This window comes from Pseudonaja textilis, chromosome 2, assembly GCF_049901715.1.
Source record: "Pseudonaja textilis isolate UNSWEBS1 chromosome 2, rPseTex1.2, whole genome shotgun sequence".
Lineage (NCBI taxonomy): Eukaryota > Metazoa > Chordata > Lepidosauria > Squamata > Elapidae > Pseudonaja > Pseudonaja textilis.
The window spans coordinates 166,640,620-166,665,482 of record NC_141991.1 but is presented as its reverse complement, the minus strand read 5'-3'; the positions used below and the strand labels follow the sequence as shown (position 1 = coordinate 166,665,482).

General features: G+C 37.0%; 1 protein-coding gene across 6 annotated transcripts in view; it reads right to left on the bottom strand.

Annotated features, from left to right (window-relative positions):
- The window catches only part of RNF38 (ring finger protein 38), a 108,030-nt gene that overhangs the window by 51,757 nt on the left and 31,410 nt on the right, over nucleotides 1–24,863 (bottom strand). For 4 of the 6 annotated variants that reach the window (XM_026712789.2, XM_087926358.1, XM_026712788.2 and 1 more), the window contains exon 2: nucleotides 2,298–2,368. In XM_026712789.2, coding sequence (XP_026568574.1) covers nucleotides 2,298–2,368 — 71 coding nt within the window. Of the gene's footprint in view, nucleotides 1–2,297; nucleotides 2,369–21,645; nucleotides 21,716–24,863 lie in introns of all 6 variants that reach the window. The other 2 variants (XM_087926356.1, XM_087926357.1) reach the window with 1 other exon arrangement.

The window sequence follows — 24,863 nt, the reverse complement described above, 5'->3', positions numbered from 1 at the left end:
GAGCGTATCCCCTTCTATCTAGCCACTGTCACATTCTTCTCCTGGCCTTTTGGCTTGTGTTGCTGGGCTGATATATCTCCACAGGAAAGGAGCCACGGCACTCCAAAAACTAGTAGAAAGCGCTCAGGACCCCTTTAGAATGACCTGCCTCTCACAGATCATGGCCTACCACTGTGTTAAAAAACTAGTGCTGATTTAGTGATATCAAGACAATCAAGGCTAAAGCAGCATCCAGAATTACTAGAGAATATTGCAAACCAGAAAGTCTCTAAAACCACCTGTCAGTTGAGGCCCTTGTTTCTACATAGCTTTCACATGCAACAGCCACAGCTCTAGCCATCTATCAAAACTCATCTCTCCCCCAGCCCCAGCAGGTATTAAGACCATTAGCACTTACATACCACTCCATAGCCTTCTCTAAGCAGTTTACAGAGTCAGCCTATCGCCCCCAACAATCTGGGTCCTCATTTTACCGACCTCGGAAGGATGGAAGGCTGAGTCAACCTTGAGCTGGTCAGGATTGAACTCCTGGCAGTCGGCAGAGTTAGCCACCACTATAGGAAAATTTCTTGTGACTTCCTTATCACTCCTTATGAGGAGCAATTAGTGGATCTTTATCCCGCGAGGAGGAAATCCACCAATTGCTGCACTGTGAAGAGATGAGAGAAAATAAACCACCTTCATCTTTCTTCCTGGGAGAGGCTAAAAATTAAAGTGGAAGCTTCTTGTCCCATAGATTCTAGGCTAGCAAAGCAGAATAAAGTAACTCTGCAGACATCACCCTTCTTTCCTTTCCTAGCAAAAATGAACACAAGAGACATAACACATTTTCTCCTAGGATGGATCTATTAAGTAGCAGAAAAGTAAGCTTCTTCTTTCCTTTAAAGATAAGAAAGTCATGACAATTTTTTCTAGTTGGAACAGTATGCGTTAAGTTAGCCTCTTTCTACATAGTCTTAAATAAATGCACTTTTATACAGCATGAGGCATCATGTTCAAGTGATAACTTTTATAGACCAATAATATATATTGCCTATAAGGCTGTACTATATGCCATTTATTGCATCACATCCAATCATTAATGTCATTGTTGAGTTGAGATGGCCAAAACTAACTTTAAAGAATAGATGGGGAAATCATTTCTCAAAATGCTTGGTAAGAATGCAACAGGAAGGAAATAAACAATACATTAGAATTGAAATTCTGCAGAAAGAAAATATCTAATTTGTCCAATTTCTGTGCACAGTTCTGGCAATTTCCTTCAATTCTGCTAGTCAGAGGAAGGATTAAGAAACTATACAGGTCAGTGAAATTCCAGTCCCAGCCACTGCAAAATATTTCAAATAAACAAATTCGTAAGGGCTTCCGAGAACTTGATAGGCATTAAATACACATGTTTAAAAGCACGTTTTCATAAGAGCTTCGCTTCTTCAAAATGAATGAAACACACACCTTGCTATCACTCATCAATTTGGATGCCACTACAGTACTGAAAAAGTATTTCAGTGAAAACTTTGAAATGTTTTAACATGTACTGATCCTGGGGGAAAAAAACTGCAAATACAGGCAGTCCTTAACAACCTACAACCACAATTGAACCCAAAATTTCTGTTGCTAAGCAAGACATTTTTAAAGTGAGCTTTACCCCATTTTACGAGCTTTCGTGTCGCAGTTGTTAAGTGAATTACTGCAGTTGTTAAATTAGTAGCATGGTTGTTAAGTGAATCTGGCTTCCCCATTGACCTTGCTTGTTAGAAGGTTGCAAAAGGTGATCACATGACCCCAGGACACGACAATGGTCATAAGTATGAAACTTATTGCCAAGCATCCAAATATTGATTTGGGATCAAATGCTGATCGTTGTAACCTTCAAATGATCACTAAACAAATGGTTGTAAGTCAAGGACCACCTGTATACAGGTCAAACCTTCTAACCTTGCATAAATATCTTCAATGACTTGAAATTGTAAATGTCCAATTAATTCTTGTTAAAAGCTTTCTTGAACATTAAATCCTGCTCTTGAATACCATTGAAGATTTGTAAAAAAGTTGAGTTAAAATAACATCATTCCCTTATATTTTGTATGTAAACTACATGTAGATAATAACACTGCACTGCACGTGTATAAATATAGTCCAGATATATAAATATGTACTGTTGTGTGCATCTAGTTACTGAAACAAACAAACTGCCTTAGCCAACGGTAACATTTCAAGCTAAATATATATAAATATTTATTTTTTAAAAAAACTAGTGAAATAGGAACTTGCACTTAGCTCTCATTATTTTCAATTACCTTGTCACTGTCATCAGTGCAGATGTGGTCTTGATGGATCAGCTGGCACTGGAAGGAAGCACCAATACCACCTGCAAAGAAAGTAAGCAGAAAATGTGCCTTGTGTGAGTTTCTTCAGTTATTTTCACACTTACAATGGAAAATGAAATAACTGCCACTGTCAATGCAGTCACTTAGCAACCCAAACCTAAATCCCCCATAGCTAAGCATTTCTGCTATTTCTTCTCCTTTGAATACCTGATGGAAGCTAAATATATAATGACTCTCTTATTTCCAATTGGTCATTCTCTAAGGATTCTGAGCTATATGCCTATTGTTATATAATAATCAGCTCTGAGCTTTCCTAAATATCCTAATCTTAAGACATTTCTAAATTACCGTATGTAAAATTATATACAACATACTTTTCACACAGGTGTAACAATGGCTGGATTAATAAAACGAAGCTGTTGATTTTTCCCCCCTCCAGTTGGTGATTTATTTGTAAATAATGGTTTATTCTGAGCTAAACTTGTGTCTTTGAAACATGATGGATAGTTTCTAAAAGTAATTGACAATACACAGTGTCACATAATTAAGTCCAAGCAAGATGGCATTAAGATTTACACTGAACACATTTATTAGCTAGTTGCTGAATTGCAGCTCCAGTCAGCAGGGTTGTCGTTTCTGGAGTTATATAATTCAACAACATCTGGAAGGCCACAATTTTACCATCCCTGTGCAGTGACTGTTAAAGAACAGAATAATCTAATTATTTAAATCAATCTATTTACAATTATCAATCTAAAATATAGGTTATTATAGGCTACTATGTTCTTTGCACTGCCATAACTTTATACCTGAAAAATGACCAGTGACAAATTTATCTTTTTACACATCTTGAGAACACGTACATATTCACTACGGAACAATCAAGCCCAAAAGTTCTGACAAAAGCTGTAAGCAGCCAATTTCTGAACCGGATTCCTTGTTTTGAATTAGAGCTCTCAATTTCTTGCTACCATGATGTTATTAAAATATGATTATTGTTTGATTCATAGAATGAATTCCACTGGCAGCACAAGTTATGAATCCATGTTGGCTTCTACAAATAGCAGTACATTGAAACCAAGGCAGGCAAAGCTTTGCCTTAGTTATTATGCATTTTTGCCATATTAATTCAACCAAATTTAATTTCAAGCAATTTGTGCAGTTCTCAATGCTGCAAAAGACTCCTTTATCTTTTCTTCCTTCCTTGTACAGTACTTAAAATGATACTTTTAGCTGATGAAGCTAAAGTAACATTTTGGAGAAATTTCCACAGCATTGTTACCAGTTTAATATGTCACAGGAATTCAATCCCTTGTACTTCCTTCCCCATTTTAGTGCCTGCTCATTTTCCTTCCTGATCAGCCTGACGTATGGATACATAGTGTTCTGTTATGAAGCCACTATTTTGCATTCAGTCAAAACATGCTCAGTCCTACCCAATACTTGGCCTTTGCATGCTGCTAGTTCATGGATCAGAGCCAATTCACATCATTTGAAACCTGAGTCATCCCTCTAGTACACTCACTGGCTTTACCATAGTTACTGGAACAAAGTTCTTGTCATGGCTGTACGAAATATACTGGCTGGCACACAATAAGCTGTTTCAAGCAAACCAAAGTGCAAAGAACTGGGATTTCTACTGTGTTTGTCTTCAAACAGGGTTTCCATTAAGAGCCAAGTCAACTTTCCTTTAAATGTAGCTCGACTCCTGTTTATTGACTCCCAGGCAGTTTTCTTGGCAACTCCAATGAAAATACTGCCTTTTTGTGGGAATTTTCTTTCTTTTTTTCCCCTGCCTGACCAAACATTGAGATATTCCCTGGAATTCCCCATCCAAATAATAACAGGCCTGATTCCATTTGGCTTGCAATTCAACGTAAGGGCAACCAGCTGCTGATAACCATTGAGGTTCTCTTGTCATATCATGAAGTTGTAATTTAAGAAATGGAAATAAAACATGAATGTGAATGGAGATGTCCAGTGTTCAATGTACTCTTTATACTGCCCTGTGAGGATTACATTCCATATTTTACACAGGTAATCTTCAACTTACAATATTTTGTTTAGCGACTGTTCAAAGTTACAATAGCACTGAAAAAAGTGATTTACAACTGTTTATCTTACTTACGAACAGTGTCACATCCCATGGTCACATGACCAAAATTCAGACCCTTGACAATTACTTCATACTTATGATGGTTGCAGTGTCCAAGGGTCATGTGATCACCTTCTGCGACCTTCTGACAAGCAAATTCAATTGAGAAGCCAGATTCACTTACTAATTTAACAACTGCAATGATTCACTTAACTATGGCAAGGTCATAAAATCAGGAAAAATTCATTTAACAACTGTCTTGTTTATCAATGGAAATTTTAGGCTCAATTGTGGTTGTAAGTTGAGGATTATCTGTAGAAACATCTGGGATTGTTCTATTTAAAATGATTACTCTGGTATAAAAAGTTTCGTTGTCATGCAAGATGCTATTCTGAGCTAGGCTGTACGGATAGCCCTTGAGTTACGACCATAATTGAAACCAACATTTACATTGCTAAGTGAAATTTTCTAAGTTAGTTCTGCCCCACTTTACAACCTTTCTTGCAACAGTTGTTAAGTGAATCGTTGCAGTTGTTAAGTTAGTAACTAACACGATTGTTAAGTGAATCTGGCTTCCCCATTGAGTTTGCTTGTCAGAGACCAAAAGGTGATCATCACATGACTTCAGGACATTGCAACTGTCATAAATGTGAGTCAATTGTCAAGCATCTGAATGTAAATTATGTGACCACAGCTGCAATGGTTATAAGTATGAAAAATGGTAATCAGCCACTATTTTCAAAGTTGTTGTTCACTCTGAATGGTCACTAAATGAACTGTTATAGGACTACCTGTAATGCCATAATCTCTGATATTAAACCTTACAAAATGAGTTCTCTTTAGGTTCCCTAGCACACTGAAATTATTTCATTTGAACAAAGCTTCATGATTGAACAATTGCGAATTAAGACTGCAAGCTGTTGAATCTGAGGCATATTCCGAGTTTCCTTCCTTTCCTGTATTCCTTGATTAGGCCAGCGAATACAGAACTCAGCACAGCCTTCCATCTGAGGCAACCATACCATTTTTCTCCTTTTTTGTTTTTGCAAAGCTGTAACTTGCTCCAAAGCATTGATGCTTCAAGGGAAGGAACAGAAATCTGAATTGATCTCTTGAAAACAAGTTTTAAAACTAGGCCACTGACTGCATAAAATTAGCCTTAGGCAGGCCATGTCCATCTTCCACCAATCTGCAAGTATCTTTTGTTGACAACTTAAAAGCTCTTATTTAGTAGACAACAAGGAGTGTACACAATCAGTTCTTATATTTGGTTTCATAGATCCTTATCTCAAATACCGGTTCCAACAGTGTCTTGCCACAGTGAAAACTTCCCCCAAGCACCAGAAATAAGGGAACTTTCATATCAATAAAATTAAATTAAACTACATCAGGAATTCCCCATCTGGGTATATTTTAGATTTTGAGAATACAGGTAGTCCTCAACTTATCACCACAATTGAGCCCAGAATTTATGTTGCTAAGTGAGAAATTTCTTTTTGCTCTGTTTTACAACTTTCCTTGACACATTTATTAAGTGAACCACTGCAGTTCTTAAATTAGTAACATGGTTAAGTGAATCTGGCTTCCCCATGGATTTTGCTTGTCAGACGGTCACTAAAGGGGACCACATGACTGTGGAACACTGCAACTGTAATAAATGTGTGTCGGTTGTCAAGCATCTGAATGTAAATCATGTGATCATGGGGGATGCAACTGTTATACCATGTTTTCCCCAAAATACAACATACCCCAAAGTAAGTCCTAGCTTGATTTTTACACCTGTGTCCAATATAAGCCCTACCCCCAAAACCAGCCCTAATTAAGACCTCGCCACTCCATGGTGCATGAGTAAAAATTAAGGTAAGATGGGGACGGGTGGTGGTGGAACTGCCCTATTACTTCCCTTCAGACAGTTGCAGCCTCGCACACCTCGACTCCTGCCTTGCTGGCCCATTTTTTCTGCAGCCAGCAAGGTCAGCAAAGTTTTCTTGAAGGCCTCTGCAGCTGATAACAGAGCTCCGGATCGATCCAGAGCTCTGCTTTCGGCTGCAGAGGCCTTCAGGAAAGCCAGGGAAAGGAGGCCAGGGAAAATGCAAACAAGTGAGGTGAGTCAGTGGATGACATTTCCCCCCCCCCCCAAAATAAGACCTGGTGGCTTTTTCTGTGGGAAAAAAATATATATGTCATTATTTTGGGGAAAACATGGTGTGAAAAATGGTCATAAGTCACTTTTTTTCCATGCCATTGTAACTTTGAACAGTCACTCAATGAACTGTTGTGGACAACTACCTGTATATTGCAATATATACATGTAGTCCTCCACTTAACAGCTGCTGGGGAGCTTTCCCATTTCTAAATGGCTTCCATGAGGGCCATAACTAGTTACAAAATATAGTTACCACAATGCAAACCCATGTAACCACTATTTTCTGTAGGTCGCTATATTTGATCTTGCTTTAATTTATTTTCTGGGAAGATCAGTCTAGTCTCAGAAAAAGTACTGGGAAGCAGCTATTCACAAAATACCATCTAGATATTTGACATGATTAGAAACAGGAGTTGGATTAATATGATTCACCAGTAATTGATAAATTAAAATTTATTTTTATTGTTCTCTGTGAAAGCATTCATTTCTATTATAGCATATTCTAAAGCAAATTAATAGTCTGGGTACGACAAGAGCAGAGGTATTATGAGAACTGCAATGTGAGTCAACATCAGAAAAATGCCTCTGGATATCTTATTTATATTATTCTTAATGCAAAATTTACTGGGACAATGTGTAAATAGCCTTGTTCAATTTAATATGGAACTTTTTCATGCTTTACATTTGACTCGCAATAACTCTGCCAAAATCCTGGGCAATAGAGGTAGTTCTCATTTAGCAATTGCCTTATTTAGAAACCATATGCAGTTACATGGTGATGAAAAAGTAACTTTGCAACCAATCCTCACATTTATGACCTTTGCATGCCTGTAAAGAAAAGAAAAGCTGAAGTAAGATCATAAGCACAGTTGCTGTTTTACTTAGCAACTGCTTTGCTTAACAATCAAGTTTCCGGTCCCGATTGTGGTCAGTCAAGGAGGATGATATGTACCCAGTTTTTCTAACATGTCCAAGTCAGTTGCTATGCCCAGATGAAACTAATCTTAAAGATGCTCATAAATAAACCTGACCAAATAATATTTGCAATCAACTAGTATCTGTATATGTACATGCAGTAGTAGTTTATTGACTGATTAGTCTTCTGACTTTATCAGTAAAATAAAATATAAAATAAAATAAATAAAATAAAATATATAGTCTTAATTCCAGAATAAAATAGATAGGAGGAAATACAGTGACAAAATACGTATGTCCTCATACAAGGAGTCAATAATCAGACAACTTAATCTTCCTTACATGACATCCCAATTTGTTCAATGTGTCAGGTTCTTAAGACCACTGCCTTTGTTATAGTATACAGAACTGCTAAGTTTATATGTACATTTAAGCCCAGGAGGAAATACGACAATAGAAAATATGTTTCCAGTGGGATGATCTTTTCAATATGAATATGTGTATATTCCTGAGAGAAGCAACTTTCCAAAATAGGCAGGTCCAGAAGATAGGTAGATAAAAGATACAATATAAAGAATGAAGTTGGCAAGAGAGGCATTAGCAGTTACCCGGTCAATAGAGAACCAGGATATCAGATGAGATGGTCTGTCTGTCAAGAGAATGGCCAAATATCCCACTGACTCAGAAAGGTGGGAGGAAATAGCCTAGAATTTAAGCCCTCAGAGACCTATATACAAACTTTGACACCTGGATATAACAGTAAGAAGACCTCTTGTATTCATTTTAGTCCAAAATAAAACCACCCTAATCTTGCTGTGCCAGATCTATGAGCTTTCTGCCAGATGAGTGAGTCCCAGTTATTGTCTGGAGAACTGAGATTTTCAGTCATATTGTACAAAATCTGACACACAAGAATTGATCCCTATATACTGGAGAACACACGATAATGGGTTAAATTGGGGGAGGTGGGGGAGAGGGAAAGGAAGGAAGGAAAATGAAATGAGGATAAAAACTAGAAGGCAGGAAATAAAACAAGCTTTGTTCAAAGAGAAGAAATACCTCCCAATTAATGTGATATAGGAGAAGTGATAGAGCCTGGGGGTGGAGTTAAAAGAGGTATCAGCCTAGAATTCCTACATAGCCACAAGCAAACTAAGTCCAACCTCCCTTGAATTCCTGCTGATCCCTTATCTAACTTCAAGCAGTGTTGTTAGTTGAGAAGATTCCTGTCCATTGGCTATGTAGCAACAAATTAATTTAATTGGACCTTCACATGTAAATTTGGTCTTTCACACCTGATACCTGATCTTTATAGATACCTGCAGGCATTTTCACCCTTGCCTTTTTGTTTGTTTTAAATAATTTGCTCTGTAATTCTAAACATATATACTTTATACATCCTCTACTTTATGAGATGGAAACCGTCTTTCTAATAAGTAGACATCAGGATCTGTAGTCATCAATAGCCTTACCTCCATACATTTGTCTCATCCATTTAAAACTATTCAAATGTATCCAACATTCAGTGTTTATGAATAATTAATGTCTCTGTATGGTAGTACTTTTTCCATTCTAACCTGCCACCATTCAATTTCATTCAGTTATTCCAAACAGTGCTATTTTGTTAATAAAATATTTATCATGGTATTCTTTTGGAGCCAGAATACCAAAGCATCACATCAATTTTGTCTAGGCATTGTACAGACATTGCACAGACATGGCATCCATCTTTTATTGAAGCAGCCATAATAAAACTATCTGTTATTATACTGCTGAATTTTCAGGGACTTAGTATTCAAAACTGAATAACACCTATATAGTTTCATTCCTTAAATTTTCCAACTTAAATCTTAAATCATTCCTTAAATCAGATCAAGGTTCTGTTTATGTTCCTAGGCGAAAAATTCAGTGAACTCAACTAGGTTGTAGATCACTACAGTTACTTCATCTCTAACTTCAGAATTGTAGGCAATCAAGACATATGACCACATAAATATATAAATAGTAGTTGATGGGTGTGTACCATTATAACAACAAAAAACACCTTAATTTTAGAAATTAGTAAGTCATCATTACTCCACTGTTTGCAAAATTCACTGTGACCTTGATGGTGAAATCAAGGTTCATCAACACCTTTTACAACCAGGTACTTTCCCCAGTAACTGCAACTAGACTGGAGAAAAGGTAAATTCAAAACAGTAGGTTGCTAAGTGCTCAGGGTGAGGTTAGAAAGACTAACTTAAATTGATGAAGCAAGAGGCAGAGTAAGGCAAGTTTTCTTCCTCTTCTTCCAAAAACAGCCAAGGTGTTCAAAGCTGTGGCAAAAAAAAATGTGTGTGTGTGTGTGTGTATGAACTTTGATCTAGGTTTGTATAAACCGGTCTAGAATTATGATAGAACCTCCACCCCCAACCCCAAGTTCTCAAAGTTGCAAGTGTGCTGTTTCTGAAGGTCTTAGATAGATAGCTGTCCTTAAACTTATCTGGGAAGGCCAGGAATTGAGCCTGTGATATTTTGCATCTGCACACAAACTGAATACCTCTGTCACTAATAATGCTTAAAAAAATAGCCAGAGAAAAATTCCATGGGGGCTGTTGCACTGGAAATACATTTTCATTCTTCTGCCTCACATCCATTCAATCTGCTTAGGTTTTTGTTTTTTTTCAATAGTAAATTATCTGAAGTCATAGTACTAAAAGACTTCCTTTTCCAATTTGCGATTGTTTATTATATGGGAATCCTCTTTAGTTATCCTAGCTTCTGGAAGACCAGATAGTGGCTATCAGTGGAAGCTTTCATTATACATTAATGGTTCACATCTATAGATTTTTTTCCCCCTCCAAGTAAGCTTCCCCCTGTTTTAAGGCATTAGACAAAAGCTGTCCTGAATGTACCACATTAGAGAGCCAGTTTGGAGTAGTGGAATTAAAGACTAGAAACCAGGAGACAGTAAGTTCTAGGCCCCTCTTAGGCATAAAACCAGCTGGTTGACTTTGGTACAGTTCTTCTCTCTCAGCCCTGGGAAGGAAGCAACAGCAAACCATTTTGGAAAAATCTTGCTAGAAAAACTGCAAGGTCTTGTCTAGGCAATCACCAGTAGTCAAAAAACGACTCAAAACAAACAAAACAAACAAACAAACCCTCCTTCCCAAATGATGGCTGGAGAATTCTGGGAGTTGAAGTGCACAAGTCTTAAAGTTGCCAAGTTTGTAAACCCCTGCATTAGATAGATACAGAGAAATGCAAACTATTTTACCTGAGCATGTAATATTTAAGATATTCTGGCTCTTAACACACTACACATGTAATCACAATGCAAATTTCAGGTTAGAAATTTTAACCTATTGTAATAGCAAAAAGAATGCAGTCGAGTAAACATTAGGTAGTCACTAATCATGGAAAATCTGAACACAGACCATGTTACTTCCCAATAACACAATATGCAAACTTTCCTATCATGCTTTAAACTTAATCAGAACTGATACGATGTTTTTCTTGTTCATATTTGCCTCTTTAGTAGCTATTCCCGGCTGATACATGAAATAAAATCTACACACTTATTGAAAATTATTTCTGCTAAATCAAACAACTGAATTATGATTATTTTAACTGTACCTCGATTATAAGTTTGTTAGTACTGTTACTGGCACTGAATACTAAGCAACCCTGTTTAAACTAACATCCTGAATTTATTGAGAATTTATCTGACAGTTTAGTGGTTTCACCTTCAAAGCTCCTATGGTACTTGAGATTTTTTGCAAGAAAAGGTACCATGTGTATTACTGAGTTCGCACACTTCCTTGATATAAATCTACGATGTCATTTTATGCACCTTTTCCTTGACAGTTTTAATACCCGCAAATGTACTTTCTAACATCCTCACATGTTATATCCAAAATATTAAACAAGTATACCAGGAATCTTTTTGTACCATTTATAGCACATGCCAAACATCGCTGTTGTGTTAATTATGCATAAGTATAATAATCTCATTAATTGCAGAACAATTCATATCACATTTGTACAACTCAGTTCATGCTGCTGAATAAGCTGCCCACCTGTATCTTTTTTCTCTCAAATTAGTTTGATTTTCTGCCTGAGTTACATTTTCCGTTTCTCCCCAAAATACTAATTTTAATTTTAATAATCTCCTTAAGTTAATGTTTAAACCTGACTACTGAAGAAATTAAGCATTCATGTTATGTATAATTACATACTTTAATACAAAAATGCCATCCCATTCTTCGATTCAGATTTTTTCCCTCAGTTTTTGATTCAAATCCTATCTCATGAGGAGAATGCAATATATTGCAGGACTAATTAATTGGCTATCTTCAAACACTTGGGGGCAGCCTGAAAATTTCATGATTCAAAATCATTGTTAAACACCTATAACATGTTCACCTATGTGAGATTTAATAAGAAATGACAGGCTTCAAATAGCTTAAATGTACAAAGTGTCTAGCACACTAAAATGGAAGAATGTGTGAAGTAAAACTCAACAAAACCATGAAGCAGCCCTTTTGCGGAAGTTATGGTAGATGGAAGTGCTTAGTGCAGCAATTCATGCTTTTAGTCTATAAGAACGATACACCAGGCCAAAATAAAAGTGTTATTTCATGGCCTGTCAGACAAATTAGCTTTACCCTTCCTGCCTGTCTTGGTTTTGCTCTAATTAGCAAACATCTGTCCAAGTCTTGTTTCAGGAAGGTTAATATTTAAGCTCGGTTCTTATTTGCTTTTATTAAAAAGATATCTTTATCCCATACATTGGGAAAATGTTCTGAAATCCCCTTCGACATCACAGAGAATATTTGGATAATTTAATAATACAAATTCTGAATATCCTTTAAGCAAAATCTTGATTTTATGTAATAAATTAAATAAGCAAGTGATTTGTTTGCTTCCCTAAGACATACTATAATTTTCCTGCACTAGAGAATTCACTTTTTCAAGTTACAACCACATCTGTATGAACTCACCCTGTTTTTGAAATGCAGCATAATATATGATTTTAAGATTATTACTTCAGTGTTCTCTCTTGTTCCATTTCAAAATACTAAAAAGTGCAAACTGAGACACTGGAAGTGATACATGAGCAATCCCAAGAGCCAAATGTTACCCGATCTTTAACTTATGGCATTTGGCTGCCTTTTCTCTGTAGTAGTGCAGTAAAATCCACAACAAATAAATTACTCCATAGGTTATTTTATTCACAACATTTAGATTTTTAATCATTTACACAAAAGTAAATTGTGGCCTGGAAGTAATTACACATAACATTAATTTTATCAATTACCCAAGGAAAAGTTCACACATTTTGTAATTCTCAGTAAATTATTCTGTTAGGCTAAAAATTAAATTAGGCTTAAAATCCTGTAGAGAGTCCACTAACAATAGGGAGAGCTACAAATGTTGTCAAACAAACGAACAAACAATATTATAATGACAGAATTCCCATTTTATGGAGAGAGAATGTCCAGCAGCCATTGTGCTAAAAAATTTGTTCTTTTTAATGCTGATGGTTTGGAAGAATGTTTTACACCTTATTCCAAAATATAATTCTAAGTCAGATGTAAACATATTTCATAACTAAACAGGCACAAAAATGTTTCCACTTAAATCATAGCTGCATAACTGTGAAAAAAGCTCTAGTTTTGAATGCAGCACAATAGTGCCTCCTAAATCATCTGATAAATTGACCCCATTCTACCAGGCCTGAATAGACAGAATTTGTATTTTATTTTCCAAATAACTCTCCTACATAACACTTATTATAAGGTGTGACAAAAACTATTCAGCAGTTTTAAAATTCAATAATAATGTCTTCAAAAAGTTGCATCCATCCAGTTTAAATGTTTAATTTCATTTTATTTAATTAGCAAGGCTACTTATTCCTTGTCTAAAGAAGTTGCCTTTCATCTATCCATCTCATATTATGCAATTGTAAAGGATGGAAGGAAAGCCTAACATACTCCAAGTTACCTGATGAAATATATACCTGCTTGTTAGGGAGGGGGTAAAAGTAAACCAAAGCAGAGTTGAACATCTTTGCTATCTTCACTGAGTAATATATACAAGTCTTTCCTTGTTATTCTGAATATTTCTGGAAAAAAAATGTTCCTAAATTCCTTCGGTAATGTTGGTTTGGTCTAAGATTTAACTTTCCTGATATCTTCTTTAAATATATGCAAGGTTTCAGGCTGGCGAGGCAGGCAATATTGATTCTTACTCTAGAGAAAGTTGTTTGTAATCCAAGGACAGATAGCAGAAACCTTCAAGAATGGGAAATAAATTGCTACAGATTAGAAAAGACAGCAGGAAGAGGCCCAGGATTAAAATGTGGCTACTGTAGTAGCATTTACAGGAGATAGGATTCCAGGCTGCTGTTAAATAGGAAGTAGGGAGAATTTAATTGCCATGCCAGGTACAAAGCCCTGACAACGTGCCACTTCCCTCTTTCTCCCTCCACCAACAACTCTGTGCAGCTAATAGTTAAAAATCAAAGCTAACAATACAAAATAGTTAAAGACAACTATGACAACATTAAAATGCAATGTCCATTTGTTTTTAGATATTTACATCGTGTTTTCAGGGGTCTCCAACCTTGGCCACTTTAAGACTTGTGGACTTCAACTCCCATGGGGGTTGAAGTCCACAAGTCTTAAAATGGCCAAGGTTGGAAACCCGTTTTAGCTGGCTCATCCACAAACCCACTTTTGCCATACTTATTTCGTGTCTCAGAGCGAGAATGATTCCTGTCACTCAGAATTTTGCTCCTCCCCCAGGAGGCGGCTTGCCTGTACATCTGGAAGCACGTCTGTACCTAGGTTTTGCTATATGTGGAAATGTGTTAAGCTGTGTAGTACAGGTATAATCCTTGACTTACAACCACAACGGAGTCCAAAATTGCCATTGCTAAGCAAGGCAGTTGTTAAGCAAATTAAGCCCCATTTTGGGACCCTTTTGGGTGCAGTTGTTAAGCACATCACTGCAGTTGTTAAACGAACCATGTGGTCGTTAAGCAAATCTGGCTTCCCCCATTAACTTTGCTTGTCAGAAACTGGCTGGGAAGGTTACAGATGACAATCACATGACCTGGGGCAGGTCACCTGAATTTTGATCTCGTGACCATTAGGATGTTGCAACAGTCGTAAGTGTGAAAACTAGTTATAAGTGACCTTTTTCAGTGTTACTGTAACTCTGACAGTCACTAAATGGTTTTAAGACAAAGCACTGCATTCTAATTTATATTGACAGATTGTTTTCAAAAATTACTAGCAACTTGTTAATTACTATCTGGCTAAGATTTTTCTACCTCATGGTTGCCATATAGGAATTATTCAGTTTTGTACATTCAAGAGGCAACAGTTGAATAGGTGTTATTGAAGAGCCTGCCTCTTTCACATGCCCTTAACTGTCTACATGTCCTAGGGTGGCATAATAACAAGAGCACTTAGGCTTATATGGAGCTTCACAGGGCTTTTACAGCCCTCTCTAAGCATTTTACAAAGTCAGCGTATTTCCCCCAACAATCTGGGTCCTTATTTTACCCACCTTGGAAGGATGAAAGACGGAGTCAACCCTGAGCCTGGTGAGATTCAATCTGTCCAATTGCAGGCAGCCGAAGTAGCCTGCAGTATTGCATTCTAGCCACTGTACCACTGCAGCATAATGGCATAAACGCACACAAAAATACTATCAAAACACCTGTAGCCGTCTTTAACTTTGCTTTAGTAGCAAGCTGAATGAGACTAAAGGTTGTGAGGACATGTTCTCAGCAAGAAGTTCAAAGGACTTTTGGGGCCAAAATAAGGGGACTATGTGGATCAATTCATACAAATATATGTTTCTTCTGCTATCTTCTTAGCACTTTTTGCATTTGATTTAAAATGCCTTCTTTTTCTCATCCACCTTTCCCGTTAACATTTCCTGTCTTGTCATCCCAATGTTCAGAGTTTATTAATATACCTCTTTTGACTACATGGGTCCGATATAAATTCAACTCTATTCAGCTTTAATTCCTCTTAAAATCAAGAACTTCAGCATTACACTGGTATTTTCCCCTTAGGTTCCTATTATTCCCACTTGTCTGACTAAATCTTGGCTTGGAACTAATAAGGAAATACAGTTGACCCTCTTATGCTTTCTTCCACCCTCTTAAAATACTTAAAATCCCCCGTTGTTACCACATCATTCCTCTTTGAACATTCTTTTTCCCCGGAAATGCAACATCATTCAATTATTCTCCTTTGTTGGCTGTAACAGTACTACCTTTATTCTCTCCTTCATTTCTTTTAACAAGTTGCTGTCTATAATATCTTGGGTAAATAACAATGTTTTTAATGTTTGGTATTGTTCCTCCTCCCTTTCTATAACTTCTGTTCCTTCTGAACAAACTGGATCATAACAGTCATCTCATCAGAATGCTGTTATGCCTATTAAGTAATGTGTACCTCCCGTACTAAGAGTTTGAGATTATCCTGCTTCATTCTTATGTTTGAATAGTTCTGAAGAGACAATGATAGCTGTAACTTTATCAGCCAATGTATTTCCTGAGTTCTGTTGAGTGGCTTAATGTGGGCATTAAATCAGCATTCCCAATTTACCATCAATCTCACCTTATTGTATGCAATAGTCGTGGGATTCAAGTTAAACCCCTTCCTGATCATCCTGTTGGACCAAACACATTACCAGTTCATATGAAGTACATCTCGTGCCAGTAGTATATCATCCTAGATACTTATATTATGGTTCCAAAAATCAAATCTCTTCCATCATCACCATCTATACGGCAAGTCAATCACTTTTTCTTTCTAATCTTCTTCCACAAATTGAAAAGATGAATTCACTTCATTGCCTTTAAAAAGAGTATACTGTTAAAAGTTCCTTCTTGTGCAATAGTTCATGTTTGCACAGTAACTTCATGTTTACAGATTAGTACAAGATTTATATTGTCTGTTGTTGGCTTCAGGGAGGGAGATCCAAAGCCTCTATTTTCCCAGAGCTGAACTCAAAAGAAGTAATTTTTGCTAGAAGGGCTAAAAACCCTCGGGCACCAGCTAGATTGGTCCAGTGTAGCATAATTATCTCTTACTACAGAATCATTGGAAGAAGAGGTCTGCCAGTGAGGTTTTACTCTCCTCCCAATTTGTTAGAACAATGTTTTCATTGTTTCATAAGTTTCTGACATAGGAAGAATATCTCTGTCTTCAGTATGAAGTATCATAAAGAATAGCCTACAGTACTTCTCCAACAGACAATATGTTGCACTTATTAGGGATTGTAAGCCAATAAAACTAAACAATAACAATTGTGGACATCATACACTAACCATTTAAAATATGTGTCTTATGCAAAAACAAAAACAAACAAGGTGTCTTTGGAAATGAGTTGGAAAATACCTTCATAATAGACTCGTTTAATGGTTATTGCCCCTTTCCAAGAAATTATAGAAACATGGAATTGTAAAGTTTGGAAGAGACCCTGGAGATCATCCAGCCCTATGTTTCCTAACTTCAGCAACTCTAGCTACCAAAATTTCTCAGGCAATGTGGTCATTGTAAGTTTTTCTTGTGTCCATTTGTATGCATTTAATGTAACGCAATGATGCCCAGGCTGTACTCAGTCATGTGCTCAACTACAGGATTCCCCAACCCTGAAGTCTATGGACCGGCACTGGTCTGTGGCATGCCAGAAATGGGGCCACGCTGCACATTATGCAGGCAGAATGTGAAACCATGCCCCCACCCAGACCTTGGAAAAACCTCTCTGGAACTGGTCCCTGGTGCCCAAAAGGTTGGGGCCACTGTTCTTATTAGAAACTCACATGTTCTTTTTAACATATGAGTTGAAAGCTCCCTATCCATCCACAGCAGTTTTCTAAGACATCTCCTTGTTTCTTCTTACTGGAATGATGTACAATTGTCCTTCCAATTTGAGAATCTTCCAACTTTCCTGCACACCCTGTCCTAATATTCAGCAGTCAACATCTTATAAGTCTAAGAATTAAATAAATGAATAAATAATTTGCTTCGTATGAAAAAAGTATCCTTAAAAATGCAAGGAAAACTTTAATAAACAAAAGCATTCAGGGGATGAAGGGAGAGAGGGAAGGAGGGAAAGAAGGAAGAAGGAAATCTTATATTCTTAACACTGTACTCTTCTGGACAAAGAGCTCTGATGTTCCCGAGATCTATTTAGTTAAAGTTACTTAGGATTCAGATCCTCAAATGCTTCTTCCACCACTGGGACTATTTTGGCTTTTAATTTCCACATACTTTCTATTTCCACCTTCAGGCCTTGTTACTTCTCCAGCTTCTCATATTCTTTCTTGATGTTGCTATTACTTGGCACTGCTACTATTACTGTTACGCACACACACACACACTCCTACCATATATATATGTATGTGCAATAAAAATAGAGTGAAAACTCCTTCAGGAGAAAATTCTGAATGTTTTCCAGGGACACAGCTTCCCAATCTGGAAACCCAAGAACATGTGGCAAGTTCTATCATTTTAGGTCTATCAATCTTCTTTTGTTGAAGTTCAGAGCAAGAGTGAATGGATAAACATGGGTTAATACAATATTACTGTCTGTATAGTATTGTTTGTTAGCTCATCTGAGAAATGCATATGGAACCTCAGTCCACGCATTTACATCCAGAAATCTATTTACATGCAAGAATTATCACACACTTAATCAAAAAGGGTATCTATTATCTGCCATGACATTGGTTTAACTAACATTGTTCTTTAATGAAGATACTTAAAATAAATTGTTCTGTTTATAAATTGAAGACAAGAACCACTAGATGCAAACCTAATTAAATGTCAAGTGAATAACAAGCTGAACTATAAATCTGAATGGAATACATTGTTCATATCAATTTCGCTCTTGAGTAATTGATCCAGAACTATACTTAGGATATGTAGCGTATCTGACACTGAATCATTTTGTACATATTTTACACAGTTAGTTAATTGTTATTCTTTATTTTAAAAATATAGGAAAAATTAGTTGCATGGTTTAGGAACATATAAGAGGCCAATCCCTTTCACCTACCAGAATGTTACTCTGAATATGGAATGCAACAGGGATGGTTATATAAACACCAGAGATTCTGTTTGTATTAAAGAACCCATGTTACAAATACATCACCCACCTCCACAACCATCAACTAAGTCCAGATATTAAACCAATTGTATACCACATACAATATACCTGTGTTATAGTATCACCTAAAATAATGGTGAAAAATATCACCATTACAGAGACCACAGAATTATTTCTGTGGTACATGTTTTAATTAAAATGTCAATCTTGGAGCTTATGTGGAAGACTTCCTTAGCCATGCTACATGAGAAATTTTTAAGCAGTAAATAATGGCAACTAAACCAGAATTTCTATATACAACACATGAGACAATCAACCATTAGCTTACCAGCCCTGGTTCACTATTGTACATTTTTATGTAAAAGGGAGAATAACTAAGAATTTTTATTAAAAGCATATGAATTATGTTATTGCTTATGGTATAATTGAATTTTCTATTCCCTAGCTGAATTTTCTATTCAAGTATAGATACAAATTGGCAAATAAATATGTTGAAATGTTTTTGTCCTATTTTATTTTTTACTAGGAGTTTCATTATGAGAAATTCTTCCAAAAATATTGTACAATGAAACTCTTAGTTCCAAATATCTATCAATACAGACATAAATAAGTCATGGTAGGAAGAGAATTCTAAATAGTAAACTATATAATCAATACATTTTTAAAATAGAGTACAGTACTATCAGAAATGTAGATAGAAATATATTTATTACTTTAGAAATATGTATATTGCCTATTAATAACACTACCCCATATTAAGGGATTACAGATCATTAAAAAGGAGTGTAGGAGAAATATGGGTTAAAGCTAAATTTTAGCAACTTTAATAAGAAAGCTTGAAAGTCTTAGAAAATATACATAGGACCAGTATTTTGATTTATAGACAACATGGATTATAACATCAGCCAAAAGCAGTATGTGTAACTAACCTCATTTAAGGAGCCAATATTTGTTCCTCTCTTCTTTCCTGTTAATTCTACAGATCTCTTGTGGAATGTGGACTTTTTTTTTTTTAAGAAATACAGACATATATTTTTTTCTACCACAGATGAGTTCCATTTAAATCAAAGCATTACCTTAACATCTTTTCAAAGGCCACTTCATAACAAAACGTTAAGCACAGTAGCAGGAAAGGTACTGTGGAGTTGTCTGAAGTCATGCTTAATTTTTACAATGACACATTTTCAACCTGGGCCCATGAATCTGTGGTAATACTGAGAAGCTGCATTCTTTGTTTTGTGTCCCATGTCTTCTATCTTTGTTCTTTGCTTTATATATTTTATTACACTGAAAATTTCTAATAAGAAAAAGAGAAAATCTCTTTTTCCTTAAAGCTTCTCCCAAGGGCTTTAAGAGACAATCAAGCTTTTAGGGAACACATTATCTTCTGGACATCTTGAGCATAAATTATGTCAACATTTATATATCACAAATCATTCCCTGAATTGTACCCAAAGATAGACTGGTTGTCAAAAAACTGTTTTAACATGAAGTTGTCCATACTTCCTATAATCTTTTCCAATCAATGCACATAGGTTTTTCCCAGGTCTCACATAGAAAAACACTAACATTCATGTGCTTTGATAACAAGGTGAAATGGTTTAAAGATTTAGAACAATCTTAAAATTAAAAAGCATTTACATATTTTAGATTATAATTCTGTGTCTTTCTCAGGCACAAATTCCTTTAAAAATTGAGCTTTATTAGTAAAGTTGATTATTATACTACAAGTTTCATTAACATGCTAAAAACAGTGTATTAAAACTGAACCAATGGTAAACTAGCTTTGTAACATCACAATATGGTAGTACCTTTCGTATGGAGGACCTACATTAATTTGCCTTGGCTAGGATAGTAAGAAGGGTTAGGCCAGGTTAATACTTGAATGATAGATTGATAGAGGACACCAGGATATAGGCTGATCAAAAACAGCCCCCAAAATTGTAGCATTAGATTGAGACAGATGTGCATGTATTTTTTTTTAACAGAAAATGGAATTAATTTGCAGACTTCAGTACCACAAGATGGAGTATGGCTAATGGCTTAAGGAATTAGACAATTTATACAAAGTAGCTTTAGCAATATTAATTATAGCAACTGTATTTTATTTCTAGAGCCCATGGTTCTGAATATCAGTTGTCATGGAATAGAAAAGGAACCAATCTCTCTCTCCCTCTCTCTTTCTGTGTAAGATTTTGACAGACCCCTAGTCCAATAGAGATAATTTAGGGTCTTAAGCAACTGGAATTGACGTATAATGCAGACAACACTTCTTTTGACAATAATATTTCTCCTTTCCTTTATCCATATACTTCTAAAACTGTTCTTTAACTGGGTAAAACATTGCTTCACAGGGCAAGAATTTTGAGTCAAGTTGCTTCAAACAGGCTAATGTACAGAACAGACCCAAAATCTGGGACCTATAATTCCTGTCAAATTTAAATTTGGAAAATTTTATAAAACATTTCATGACCTAAAAATTATTATAAAGCAGTTTATGACATAATACACAATGTCGCAAAACACTTCCTTAGGCCAGCATCTGATGCTTGACTGCCTTTGTGTTATTTATACAGACAGTCCTTAACTTGCTACCGCAATTTAGCCCAAAACTTCTGTTGCTAAATGAGACAACTGTTAAGTGAAATTTGCTCCATATTATGACCTGTCTTGCCAGATTTTGTTAAATAGATCCTTAGAGTAGTTAAATTAGTAACACGGTGATTAAGTGAATCTGGCTTTCCCATTGACTTTGCTTGTCAGAAGGTCACAAAATGGTATGATCCTTGATGGACACTGAAACCATCATAAATAAAAGTCAGTGGCCAAGCATCTGAATTTTAATCATGTGACTATGAGGATGCTGCAGCCATCAGAATGTGAAAAATGATCAGAAGTCACTTTTTTCAATGCCTCTGTAACTTCAAACAGAACTGTTGTAGATCAAGGATTATCTTGATTGCAGTGTTGGGCTGCAACCAGTTTAACAACTGGTTCTGTGAGCGTGCATTTTGTGTGCCCTTTTGAAGCTATCAAGCGCTCACCTTCTGGCCTTCCCAGGTGAGTAGAACAGCTGAGGCGCGGTAATCCACTTTGCCACGCAAATCAGCTGAGCTGCAAAAGAAGGAAATGTAAGACAGGATAGGGCAAGGGTGGGTGGACGGGTGGGGCCAACTGATCATCATTCATACCAGTTCGCTAGATCGTCGTTTGAACTGGCAACAGCCCACCACTGCTATATATATCATATTCTATATGAACTGTATATATAGATATATAGTTCAACATGGACTACTTTTAAGGCAGATACATCTCTGAATATCTCTCTGAATTTTAAAAACTTTTCAAGCACATAGAAACTCTGCCATGGTTGAAGGCTTTGAGGAATCTGGTAAGGAAACATCTATGAAATGATGATTCAACCGGTCACTGGTGGTCTGGAATAATATAGAGCATACATATACCCATTATATCATTCCATTTTAGGATAAACAAGATTATTCAGTGCACAGAAAAAGAGTAAGAAATAGCAAGCCAAAGATATCAATAATACATTGCTCAAAAAAATAAAGGGAACACAAAAGTAAGACATCCTAGATCTGAATGAATGAAATATTATTAAATACTTTTGTTCATTACATAGCTGAATGTGCTGACAACAAAATCACACAAAAGTTATCAATGGAAATCAAATTTAGCAACCCATAGAGGTCTGGATTTGGAGTTACACTCAAAATTAAAGTAGAAAAACATGCTACAGGCTGACCCAACTTTGATGTAATGTCCTTAAAACAAGTCAAAGTGAGGCTCAGTAGTGTGTATGGCTTCCACGTGCCCGTATGACCTCCCTACAATGCTTGGGCATGTTCCTGATGAGGTGGCAGGTGGTCTTCTGAGGGATCTCCTCCCACACCTGGACTAAAGCATCCCCCAACTCCGGGACAGTCTGTGGTGCAACGTAGCATTGGTGCATGGAGCGAGACATGATGTCCCAGATGTGCTCAATTGGATTCAGGTCTGGGGAACGGGCGGGCCAATCCATAGCATCAATGCCTTCGTCTTGCAGGAACTGCTGACACACTCCAGCCACATGAGGTCTAGCATTATCTTGTATTAGGAAGAACCCAAGGCCAACCGCACCAGCATATGGTCTCACAAGAGGTCTGAAGATCTCATCTCGGTACCTAATGGCAGTCAGGCTACCTCTGGCGAGCACATGGAGGGCTGTGCAGCCCCCTAAAGAAATGCCATCCCACACCATTACTGACCCACTGCCAAACCAGTCATGCTGGAGGATGTTGCAGACAGCAGAACATTCTCTACAGCGTCTCCAGACCCTGTCACGTCTGTCACATGTGCTCAGTGTGAACCTGCTTTCATCTGTGAAGAGCACAGGGCGCCAGTGGCGAATTTGCCAATCTTGGTGTTCTCTGGCAAATGTCAAACATCCTGCATGGTGTTGGGCTGTAAGCACAACCCCCACCTGTGGACGTCGGGCCCTCATACCACCTTCATGGAGTCTGTTTCTGACCGTCTGAGCAGCCACATGCACATTTGTGGCCTACTGGAGGTCATTTTGCAGGGCTCTGGCAGGGCTCCTCCTGTCCCTCCTTGCACAAAGGCAGAGGTAGTGATCCTGATGCTGGGTTGTTGCCCTCCTCCGGCCTCCTCCACATCTCCTGATGTACTGGCCTGTCTCCTGGTAGCGCCTCCATGCTCTGGACACTACACTGACAGACACAGCAAACCTTACCACAGCTCGCATTGATGTGCCATCCTGGATGAGCTGCACTACCTGAGCCACTTGTGTGGGTTGTAGACTCCGTCTCATGCTATCACTAGAGTAAAAGCACCGCCAGCATTCAAAAGTGACCAAACCATCAGCCAGAAAGCACAGGAACTGAGAAGTAGTCTGTGGTCACCACCTGCAGAACCACTCCTTTATTGGGGATGTCTTGCTCACTGCCTATGCTTTCCATCTGTTGTCTATTCCATTTGTACAACAGCATGTGAAATGAATTGTCAATCTGTGTTGCCACCTAATTGGACAGTTTGATTTCACAGAAGTGTGATTGACTTGGAGTTACATTGTGTTGTTTAAGTGTTCCCTTTGTTTTTTTGAGCAGTGTATAAGGCAAGAAAAATAAAAGGAACCAGCTTCAAACTAGTTTACAGCAGTAACATTCATTATACCTCTCCATACCTTCCTATCCTCAATTTGGGGTCAAGTGTGATTGTAAGTCAAGGACTACCTGTTCACAGTAGCCAATTGAAGTAGGGTAGTTCACCCATAGTGAAGTCAAACACAGTACTGTTTGAGCTGAGACAAGTAAAAACATCAATTTTAATGCATAGTAAAAAAAAATTAAGATTTTTTTGCCTTTTGGGTGAGCAGAATATGGTAGAGGATAACATATACATTCCTGCCTTGAAGAAGGGATAAGCTGATTTTGAGGATCAGTTCTGAGAAGCCTGACACCAACTGAGTATGACCAATTAGAAAAAAAATCCACTTTGGTTGACTTTCATTAGCAACCTGTTTCAGGTCTACACAGGGTACTTCTGTTAAGATATCAAGACTGCACAGGTTTAGAAAGGCAATATATATTCGAGAATCGATGTTCTAACCGTGGGCATGGGGATTTTAAAGTTAGAATTGTTAACCTGAAGTATAACATTATTTCATCTTTTAGCTAAGATGCCAGCTTCTTAAGAAACGAAGTATTTTAAACATGGTTGAGTGGCAAAAAATATTCTTTAAACCTTGTAATCTATTTTTTAGTTCCCATCTGCTGGCACTGCAAATTGAAGTTACACAAAAAGAACCTACAGTTGGAATCTTTCCATCAGGCTGTAATGTTAATCCAAACCTTCTCTTTTGCTCGCAGACGGCAGAATGGAAAAAGGGAGGAATGGAAAGTAGGCCACTTGACTGAAAGTCACCGTATTGTTTTTATTTTAAAAGGCTTCAATAATAGAAAAGCAGCCATAAGAATTTCAAAAGTGCACGCGCGTGCGCACACACACACACACATACACACACACTGTCCTTTGGCATAGGAAAAAATGAATACCATTTTTTTTAAAAAAAAAGAACTATTCCAGGGAACATAGAACCTTATGGAGAAATAAGTACAGATTCTATCAATCTTGTTTAAAATGTTAAGTAGTTCTCTAATCACATTTACTCATTTGTAGAAATCTAGTAAGATCATGGTTGCTTTTATTTTGGAACAAGTCTTATAGTAAGAACTTACAGACT